Source organism: Callionymus lyra, chromosome 5, assembly GCF_982586985.1.
Source record: "Callionymus lyra chromosome 5, fCalLyr1.hap1.1, whole genome shotgun sequence".
NCBI lineage: Eukaryota > Metazoa > Chordata > Actinopteri > Syngnathiformes > Callionymidae > Callionymus > Callionymus lyra.
In genome coordinates this window covers 17284678-17295428 of record NC_141822.1, presented here as the reverse complement: position 1 = coordinate 17295428, position 10751 = coordinate 17284678, and the positions used below count along the sequence as shown (strand labels likewise).

At 41.0% G+C, this 10751-nt stretch overlaps 2 protein-coding genes across 2 annotated transcripts; both read right to left on the bottom strand.

Moving 5' to 3' along the window:
• Positions 1-69: 69 nt before the first annotated feature.
• nfkbil1 (nuclear factor of kappa light polypeptide gene enhancer in B-cells inhibitor-like 1) lies at positions 70-2145 on the bottom strand. The gene is made up of 4 exons (XM_087792505.1): positions 1773-2145; positions 1580-1692; positions 894-1008; positions 70-814 (listed from the first exon to the last, which is right to left on the bottom strand). The coding sequence occupies exons 1-4, from the start codon at positions 2044-2046 to the stop codon at positions 213-215; spliced, it is 1104 nt and encodes a 367-aa protein (XP_087648631.1). The 5' UTR covers positions 2047-2145; the 3' UTR covers positions 70-212.
• A 5242-nt stretch (positions 2146-7387) lies between these two features.
• On the bottom strand, positions 7388-9185 carry LOC148079594 (apelin receptor B-like). Its single transcript, XM_087791215.1, has one exon. The coding sequence runs from the start codon at positions 9132-9134 to the stop codon at positions 8064-8066; it is 1071 nt and encodes a 356-aa protein (XP_087647341.1). The 5' UTR covers positions 9135-9185; the 3' UTR covers positions 7388-8063.
• Positions 9186-10751: the final 1566 nt, after the last annotated feature.

The window sequence follows — 10751 nt, the reverse complement described above, 5'->3', positions numbered from 1 at the left end:
TTCTTTATTCAAAAATGCTTGTTATTTTAAGGCAGTTTTTAAAAACAAGGACTAGAATAGTTTTGTGTATCATATTTTAATTTCGTAAAGAATACATAGAAACGATTTACAAAAAAACAACACTTTGTTCTGAGGAAATAAGCAATAAATAAATAGACAAGTTAAATTCCAGCATCTATTTAATTGTAAAGTGCTGATCCCACGATATGCTGTCAAGTCCTGAGACTCTGAGCGAGTCTGTTGAGCTCCTGTGACAGAGCCGTGACCGTGTCCAGGATCTTCTGCTTGTCCTTCTCCTCCAGCCGAGCTTCACATCTCTGAGCGAACTTGTCGGGATGCCACAGGGTTTGTTGCTTGCGGAGGATTTTACGGAACACCGGCACGTCTTTGCGGTCAACGCCGTGCAGCATCAAGTCCACCATCTCCTTAACTGTACCGAGCGGTGCCGGCCATGGGATGTCGTCGTAGCTCAGTTTAGTGACGGCAGCCGAGGAGCCTCCCTGGAAGGTAGCCTCACATCGTTCATCATACCTTCGCTTCTTTCCCAGGCGAGTCTCTTCTTCTTTACGTGAAGCTCGAGCCAGGTACTCCTGGTGTTCTTTAAGCAGACGTTCATGCAGCTCTTTGTTGCTCTTCTCCTCCTGCTCTCGCTCTTGTTTCTCTCGTTTACTCTTTCCCGTCTTCTTCCGACTTGAACCAGACGCTGCCAGTCTTTGAGCCTCAGCGTTCTTCTTTGAAAAATACTCCTGTCTGATCCGATCAGCCCAGTCGCCAAAGTCCTCTTCATCATCATCCACCGGCAGGAAGTCGTCAGCTGTCAGTGCAAATATAGGTATAAGTATTAAGATTGAACAAAAAAGAAGAAGAAACTAATACGTTGGGTTTGAAGGTACCATCATAAACTCCAAATGTTTCACAGAATTCGTCCTCGCATTCTCCAAATAGCTTTTCCATCCATACTTTCTCAGCATCAACCTTAGGAGAATGACTCGCCTTCGCTGCTCCATCCTGTCAACACATAAAACATTTGCTTTTATAGACTTTGTTAAATTTCACATGTAAAGTTCACTTTTTAGATTTATTTTTTTGAAAGTTCAAGTCCAAATAAAACCAAAATAATTGACATCCTTCTAACAAAAGAGCTGGAAAGGGATGTTTATAGACACACCATCATTAACAATATGGACTGACAATCGGTCACGTATAACTCCGCTATCCGTCATGGTTAACTTGACGACTGAGATGTTAATGTAAAATAGAAAGCAGAAACCACCACATCATTTTCTTAATCATTTACTCTTTGGCAGTGGTCAGTCTCTGGAACATCACACCAATCTCCAGACTCAAACAAGAATCAAAACATTACATTTTCTACCTCAATACTGTATAAAGGTAACTGTAGCCTATAATTTAGAGTTCATATGTACCATCATAAAAACTGTAAAACTCGACCAAGACCCCATAAGCGTTCTTAGTCTGTACCCATCATTTCTTGCTTCCTGGGGAAAATATAATCTACTTTGTTATCAATCACCCTGCAAAGAAACACTTCAAAATATATACACGTTTATGAAAATACCCCAGAATTTTTCATCCAGTTGAGCAGGTCTTCAGGTGAGACCCCTGCTGAGTTGGTCGTGAACATGGCTTCTGGACAATTCTCTCTGAGAGGAACCACCAGGTCGTTAAAGGCTGCAATGCAAACAAACGAAATAGTTACTCTTCAATTCAGTTGGAAACTAGGTTAGCATATTGGCTAATGTATGTCTTACCTGATGCACCGTGTTTTAATGCCCTGTTGGCAGCTATATGTAGCGCTGTGTCTCCTTTTCGGTCTCGAAAGAGGACGTCAGCACCTCCTTTGAGCAGCAGACGCACCGCAGCGTCGTCCCCCAGGCTGCAGGCCAGCTGCAGCGGGCTCCTCTCTCGCTTCCCCCGGGAGAAATTGACATCCAAGTCCCGGTTTTTGCGGAGATACGACTTGAGTTTTAACAAGCGACCCTCCTCTACATACTTCCAAAGTTTTTTCTGTTTGTGGGACACCATGGCAATCGTCCGAGCATCGTTTATTCACACCATTTTTCTTTAAAATCAACAGGCCTCGGTATTGTTAGCATCTATGCTAACAGAGTCCTTCAATTAAATGAGTCCGACTTTTGCAGCACGGAAAGAACGGTTCCGGGATAACGTTAACTCGCAGTCAAGCGTTTCTCAAGTAAAATACGATATTATATGTATAGAGAGCGTATTCTAAAGTAAAGTCTAAAGGATCGCTTTACTTTTATAGCTTATAAATTATTATTATTTTTAGTTTCTAAAATCCTTCTGCTGAGTTGGTGTTGTGACTATTAAAAAAAACAACCAATAATGGAAGTTATATGTATATAGCTAAGTTATAAGTAACATTGTTTAACAATGAAGAATAATTAAGTAAATATTAATAATAATGATACAATCTCAATTGAATAACAACATATTAATAGTTTAATATAACACAGTCCGTTGGTAAAATATGTCACAGTATATTATTATTATTATTATTATTATGATGATGATTAATAAAAATGAGATAATTATTATCATTATTAATATTATTATTATACCACAATAACAACAAAAAATCGACGCTGTGTTTGCAGTGGCAATAAAAGTTTCTGATTCGACTTATTGAACGTAAGTAAAAGGGAAGTCGTGTCCTTTTGTTGTCACAAGGGGTCAGCATTGTTTCTAAATCAGCCACAACGGTTAACAAGTCATCGTTGACTCAGCATTGCAAATCATGTAGATTCGTCCAATCCAGTTATCACCTTCCCAAATTGAAAATATAAACATCAAAGTATTCATTTATTGCCTTTATTTAGGATTTTATGGGTGTTTTTAACCTCATTCTATAGTGATGAACTCTCCCCGTTTTCTCAAGACCTTCAACGTCTCGGCCTCCATTGAAAACACCACCTGTCAGGAAGCCGTCATGTCAAGAGGTCATGTGTGGGCTCCTGTGTGTCAGCACACCCGTCAGTTGTACTTTTACAGTCACAATTATTTTCACTCACATAACTGCGGCGGGTCTCTCAAATGCTATGTTTAATTGTCAGTTTGTGAAACTTCTTTGGCAAGTTTAGATTCTTCACTCTGGGATTTATTTGAATTTTGATTAAAGTTGGGTGTCCAGTGTCATAATCATTGGCCAACCCTCCCTATTAGGATTATAGCAAAACTCATACACATAAGTCGGTCAAAGTTCATCATAGGAAAGACATGCTAGCGTTTCTGGTGTCGAGGCATGAAAAGAAATGATGAATTTTAACGCCTTAATCAACTTAGTCGTTTTCTAAGAAGGGCCATAAAATCCACTCTTCCGTCAGTGAGAACGTTGCTCCATTAGTGATTATTCTTCACGGTTTCTTCTCCGAACAACCCATGACTTTATCTTCTTACCTGTGATGTTTCCATAAATGAGCGCAGCTGACCGCAGTTCTGCCGCAGCTCACAGGCATTCCATTTAGCAGCAGCAGAGAAGAGACATGAACGGGTACTTTGTGCTCGGAGATGATCCTCTTCCAGGCCCACGCAACATAAGATCCGGAGTCTCCCCAAGCTTGGGCGCTTCCACTCGGAAACGACGTGTCTTCCCTAACGATGGGCATCTTGTGTGAAAGCCTTTGAAATGCCAGTCCTCGCAGGAGACAGAAGGAGACGGAGAGTTTGTCACTTCAGGTGTCTCTTATTTCTCAGAGGAAAACTCCCTACAAGTAGAGGTTTTTAAGATCCTTTTGTTTGGAATGAAATTAAACAACACAAGTCGTTAATGAAATAATTGTCGGTGTTTGACTACAACATCACGATCGTAATCTTCCAGTGGATCTTGTACATTAACCTTTTCTTATCAGGTCGTACTCAGGTTTGGCAAAACTGAGAGCCCTAAAATTAGTGAGCCGTATCTTAAGGCAGGATTTCCCTGATCAGGAACCCTTGTCCACACGCCTGCCGGCACTTTTAGTCTTTCCTGCTTGGCCTGCTGACTTCTATCCTGTCCATGAGGTCCCTCATCCTCCGGAGACCTCGCTGGGGGAGTCGGACTCGGGCGGCAGGAAACTTCGGGTCCTCCAAGACGCTTCAGAGGTCACCTCCTCATCACACGGCTTTACACTCAAACCATGCTCACGGTCCAGTTGGCTGGCGTCAGTCCTACTCCACTATTGTTTGGGTGATAGAAGAAACGTGTGCAGACTTCCTTTTTGCCTATTTTTTCTCCCTGACCCGGTTCATTAGTTTGTGATTTATGACACGTGGAGGCACGCCTGAGATATACATTAGGTTCACACAATGGCCAGAGCTCTTCATCACCCATTGATATGACAATGACCTCTGACGGTTGAAACCCCCGCAGAAACTCCCCCACCAGCACACATTTGACCACCAGTGGAAGTGTGAACTCTATCACTCATGTCTCAGTTTTATCAACAACAAACTGCTCTTGTCTAAGACTTTCTTTTTTTAAATTTAATCTCAATATGAGGAAAATATATTACTGTATCACATGAGAGATCTTATTTATTCAACTTTTTAAAAAATGTCATTTTCAAGAAAAGCCTCAGTTTGATAATAAAAGAGAAGCATTATATTTTAGTAAGTAAGTAAGTAAGCAATTTTTATTTGTATAGCGCTTTTCCAGACCTTTTTTAGGAAAAATTAACACTCAATAAGTATATAAAATAATTATATATAATTCTAATAAATCAGGAATCTCTGAACATAACATTATATAGCTATATATCATAATGAAAACTAACATTATTTACTCAAAAACAAGTCAAACTCACAAGCACACTTACATTTAGATAATAATAGTAATCAAGGATAATTTCACCAATCAAGTCGTAATGTATTGAAACTGTATTTCAAATAAAAGGTTTTTCTAAAATGTCTATGCTTCAATATTGTTGTCATTTTCCAGCGAGTGTCTGGTTTTGCCGCAGGATTCCTTCGGGCGAGTCTCCAGAAACACACTGTTATTATCTTGGAATGAAAACATTTGTGCGATCACTTCAGAAGAGTCTGACAAACATGTGGCTCAAAGGCTCTGAACCGAGTACCAGATCATTTGTTCTGATGGCATGAAACCCCTTTTGTAACGTGACCACATCATTCGTGAAAAGACAGAAACCCTGAGAGTTAATGCAGATTTTGACCTTCATGTCGACAGGTGGAGTAGATCGTAACAAGAAAACTTGTAAAATCAACCCTCTCTGTACGAATGTGTATTTAACCATGTGTTGTTTTTATTATTACGTTCTTTGCGGTTGTGTTTCACTCACGCAGCAGTATAAGTGGTTTGGAATTATAATTTTAGATAACAGGATGTGTTGCTATTGGAAACATTTTTACTTCAAACTGAAAGTGTTGATAAGTTTTCTTCTGCACATTCAGGCCTTAAAAATATTCTGTGCTTAAAGGATAAGAACATTATCGCATGTTGATTTATGTTTTTTATCAGGTACTGCATGATTGACAGGTTGTCTGTCAGTTCAGCCATGTGCAGGATGCAAAGACCGCTTAAGAACCTCTCCTTGTACGGTATTACCTGTTGAACACAATAAGAATTTTGCTGAGAAGTTTAAGATCCATGACTCTGAGGAACTCCCTTGTCTGTCTTCTCACACAGGGTTTCAAACTTTCTAACTCTGTGGACCGACCCAGATCTGAACTTTGTATCATTTCATCACCTACTTTAAAGACTTTTTTTTTAATTTGAATCTCATCCGAGAAAATTTCAATTTTTTTCATGACAAATAAATTACAGTAATTGAATAAAGGCTCCAACAAATATTGCTAGCATCAATGCTTAACATGTTTTTAACATAAACTTGACAAGATAGCATCAGCTAAAGCTAAAATTGGCCAATAATGACGCTAAGCTAGCATTTACAAGATGTTTATTTATCTTAATACAAAATAAATCAAAGATAAATGACCTTTTAAGAATCTATTTTATTGAGTATTGTTTTGATTGTTTAAGCGCTTTGTGACCCTGGTCCAGAAAAGTGCTATACAAATATTACTTACTTACTTACTTACTTACTAGCAGCAAGTTTATCATCAATTTAACGGATAATAAACGGTGATTAGCTTGACCCTGATAGTTTAACTGCTCATAACTCAGTCTCTGTCTTTTACATTTATTAAAACTACACTCAAATCAAGACAGAAAATTAATACAAGTTGACATTTCATAAGTAAAATGTAGAAAGTAGTTTGTGTCTTGAGGTTTAAAGTTGAATAAAGTTGCTTGTGGTGGTTTTCATGATCACAAGTTTGGTTTACTTTGAACAATTGTGATTAAGTTAAAGTAGCAAAAAGTCATTTTGATTTTGCTTTTCAGGAATTGCTTATATATGACTAAGGGTTCAAGAATTTCCCAATATATTTTACACACTGAATTAGTGAATGAGTACTTAAAGTGCTGTGTTAGCAAGAATCATAACACACACACACATGCACAGACACACACTCAGTGGCACACCGTCTCCGTCTCTCATCTTTTTCTGTGCATGTTGGCGTCCTGTGAGCAGCCGCGGCAGATATGAAAGAGCTGAGGCGGCGTTGAAAGAGACGGAGTGAATGTCATGGCAGCTGCAGAACTTCTTTCTCTTCAAGTGACCACGAGAGTTTTTGGGGTTTCACCTGTCTTGAGTCCGGAGACACTGGACTCATTCCTTTTCTTTCAGCTAGTGCCGCGTACGCAGCTTTGGACCGAGTTTCCCGCAGCTTTACTATTCTAGAGAATTGACCTTTGATCGTTTCGATTGATCTACTTGAATCAATACATTTTGATGTAGAAATACTGGGGATTATGGGAAAGCAACACTAGAAACAAACTAAAAAAATTATGCTTTTATTTTAGAGAACTTGGTGGTAACAACCTTTTTTTGTAATTATTATTGATGAATTAAACAGACTTCAGCCTCTGTTTTTAAGTCTCTCTCCATAGCTTGTTGGATGTTGTTGTTTTCCCTCATAACAGGAAGCATCATCGCACATGACGGGCATTACAGGAAGAATCAGCAGTCCTGGATTAGCTCAATCCGTCTCCCTGCTGTTGCTAATCAGATTCTGTCGGAGCTCTTAAGAGAATCCAAAGTGATGATTCATTTAATCAACCGGTTGTCTTCAGACGCTTCGCAAACAAGACCAATGGTTTGCGCTCGCTCAAAACGCGGGAAGAGAGGGGAAACAGAAGTCCGACGTTGCATTTCCTGCAGACACACTTTGATTCTGAGCTGTGCTGGAACACAATGGGAGGCAGAATACCTCCCTTCAGAGCCCGCAACAGGAAGACGCACATTCACTGGACAGGAGAAAATACATTCCACGAAACAAACTATCACAAGAAAACTTTTTTTTTTCTTCAGAGATCGTTTTTTATTTTTTTGTAAAAAAAACAAAAAAACATGGTAATCGATGCAAGTTCACAAATATATCACGTGTCCGTCAAGGAACAAACGCATTCACACACAAATTCATTGGTTCACACACCATCACACGGACTGTCAAATCAGTCACCTTTTAATTGGGCCCCTGCAGCAGCAGCAGCCTGAAAACATTTGTCAGCTGCCATCTGTCTGTCTGTCTGGAGCTCAGACCCCCCCCTCCAACACCACCTCCACCCCACCACCACGTCTCTCCTTACAACTCTCTTATCAGACGCCGACACATCTTGACACCAGGCTGCGGTGCAGACGGAGCTGGAGGTCCTGATATCACACCTCAAGTGCTTTTACGAATGAAAACAAGGACAGCATGAGCGACACACAAGAGTTCTGGTCAAAGTCTTTCCACGGCCCACTCGCCGCTGGATGTTTGGTCCCTTGTTTTTAAGCTCTGAACTGCACTTGTGAAGGAAGTGGGGGGTGTGTGTGGTTGCACCCAGAAACCCACTAGCCTGAATGTCCAGTGAAACCCCAACATTAGTCCACCGAGGGAGAAGGGGTACCCCTGAAACTGTCACTGTTCACTCCCTGCATTGTCCGCCCAGAATCCTTCTGGAACCGTGGTGGAGCTTTCTACACTTTGGTAGCCAGAGATTGGGCTTCGGTCTTCTGCGAGGACAGCGAGCCGGCGGGGCTGGCGTGCAGAGACTTCTTGAGGTTGAGGAGGCAGAGGCACTGCGACCTGAAGCGCAGGTCGAAGAAGGCGTAGAGGAACGGGTTGAGGCAGGAGTTGACGTAGGCCAGGCAGGTGGCGTACGGGTGGGCCAGCAGCAGGAAGCGCAGGAAGTCGCAGGTGGCCGGGAACAAGTCCAGGTACGACAGGGCGTCCGCGCTCTTCACCACGTGGAAGGGGATCCAGCAGGCGGCGAACACCACCACCAGGGTGGTGATGATCTTGAGGAGCCTCCTCTTGCGCTGGTCCTCTTTCCGCAGGGTGTTGAAGTGGCGGGTGACGGTGCAGCCGATGAAGCCGTAGCACACCATCATGGCCAGGAAAGGCAGGAGGAAGCCCAGCGCCGACGAGGAGATGCTGAGGCCGGCGATCCAGATGCTCTCCTGCTCCTTGTTGGTCACCACCAGGCTGAAGTCCATCGCGCAGGACGTGCGGTTGCTGTTCAGGTCGTGCTTCGTCGTCCTGAAGACCAGGGTCGGCGCCGCCAGGACGACCGAGAGCAGCCACATGGCCGCCAGGGAGGCTCGGATGTGTCCCCTGGTCCTGATCTGGGTGCTGGACAGCGAGTGGACGATGGCCAGGTAGCGGTCGAAGCTCATGCAGGTGAGGCAGAAGACGCTGGCGTACATGTTGAGCAGGACCACGTAGCTGCTGATCTTGCACAGGGCCACCCCGAACGGCCAGTGGTAGCCCATGGCGGTGTAGACGGCCCACAGCGGCAGGGTGACCACGAAGGTGAGGTCGGCGAAGGCCAGGTTCCCGATGTAGACGTCGGCCGCTCGCCGCTTCCCTTGGGCCCGCCACACGGTGAAGATGACCACGCCGTTCCCGGAGAGGCCCAGGATGAAGATCAGCATGTAGAGAACCGGGATGACCGAGTAAGACGGCGTCCACTCCGAGTAGTCGCACATGGTGGAGTTCTCGCTCTCCTCGTAGTCGTAGTACTCGTAAGGACCATCGGTCGGCTCCATTTTCACTGCTTGTCAGTTGTTGCTTCGAGATAGTTCTTCACTGGCTGACAACACGCTGATGTCTGTTGCTACATGCAGGACTTGGCAGGCCTTTTATACCCCCTTCTGCCTTAAGCCCTCCCAGACCACCCCCCCTCCGACCCCACGACACACCTCCTCCCCGCTCTGACACACACACATTCATTGCAACTGAATATTACTATCTGCTGCACATTAACTCACATAAGTTACAAATAAAAACTTTGTAAAAAGATCTGACCAATATATCTAATAAAACTTTTGTTTACACAAATGAGTTTATTTTATTGAAGCTTTATTTTAACATCAGTTATATTTGGTTATTACTGTGAAAATTAAAATAAATGTTTTTTTTATTATATATATCTTAAGGAGTTTTTGGTCATGTTGTCATGCTGTTAATTAGAAATGCAATTATTTAAGAACAAAAAAAAAGATGATTAAAAAAAACAAGCTGCAGCAATGTTTGAAATGTATATATACGTTGTTTTTTTTAATTTTCCCAATGGAATTGCACTTTTAAATCAATATAACTTATTTAGATTAGAAGTTAATAATGAAATGTATAAAATAATGTCGCTATAATTATAAACAGTTTTGTTCGTCTAAGGAGATGAGATTTAATTGTTAATCTAAAATATTGACTTAAAAAATTGCTGACATAACTAATATAAAATTGTATAAAAAATATAAAATAATATATAAAATAATAACTTAACTAATATAAAATATATATATATATATATATATATATATATATATATATATATATATATATATATATATATATATATATATATATATATATATATATATATATATAAAGATGGATGCTATGAAATAGCACAAATAAAAACATATATACATTTACATGTACTTAGGAGACACTGACCATGATGGCAAAACTTTGATAACAGCAACTATTGTTTTATGTATGTTTTACCCAATAAGGAACATAAATATGATTAAAAAAAAACCCACTATTGGATAAAGATACAAATATCCAGTGTTGGAAAGTGAAAGTGCAACTAGACCAGGCAGAACAGACACGTCCGGACAGGACAGTTTCACCTTAATGGGCCATTTCAATTAATAGTGACAGTCGTTCAGTTTCTACTCAGATCTCACGAATTACAAATGGTCTCTTCCTATCCCTGCTGCTGGTCTGTATCTGTGAGACTGTACATGCACCGACATGTCGTGGCTCAGAACACAGACCAGATAAAAATGTGGTTTAGGTCATTACTAGTGACCAAGTTTGTTATGGATCGTTGAGGGGAAGAAGGAACTTTTTTGATGGAAGTTAATAAAGAAAAAGATAATACAGGTGAGTGACTTAAAAAAGGTGTTTTTTAATTTAAATTCTATGTAAAATGTAGCAGCTAGCTAGATCTGATGTGCTGAAAAAATGAAACTTTACTTTCAAATACTTTAATACTACGACATGTTTTCATCATTTTCGAACCAAATACCATTTCTGTGTCAGCAGCAACACTATTAGACATAAACTTAACATAAATAAAAACACTTTTATTCAGTTCCTCTGTCCCTGTCGTCATAACAAGAAACATTAATCCAGAATTGCTTAACCTCAGCAAA

Coding starts and splice junctions, on each gene's coding strand:
- nfkbil1 (XM_087792505.1), bottom strand. CDS start 2,046: ATGGTGTCCCACAAACAGAAAAAACTTTGGAAGTATGTAGAGGAGGGT. Junction 1,693..1,772: donor ATTAAAACACGGTGCATCAG/GTAAGACATACA, acceptor TTTGCATTGCAG/CCTTTAACGACCTGGTGGTT. Junction 1,009..1,579: donor ACTGGATGAAAAATTCTGGG/GTATTTTCATAA, acceptor ATGTGTTGACAG/GATGGAGCAGCGAAGGCGAG.
- LOC148079594 (XM_087791215.1), bottom strand. CDS start 9,134: ATGGAGCCGACCGATGGTCCTTACGAGTACTACGACTACGAGGAGAGC.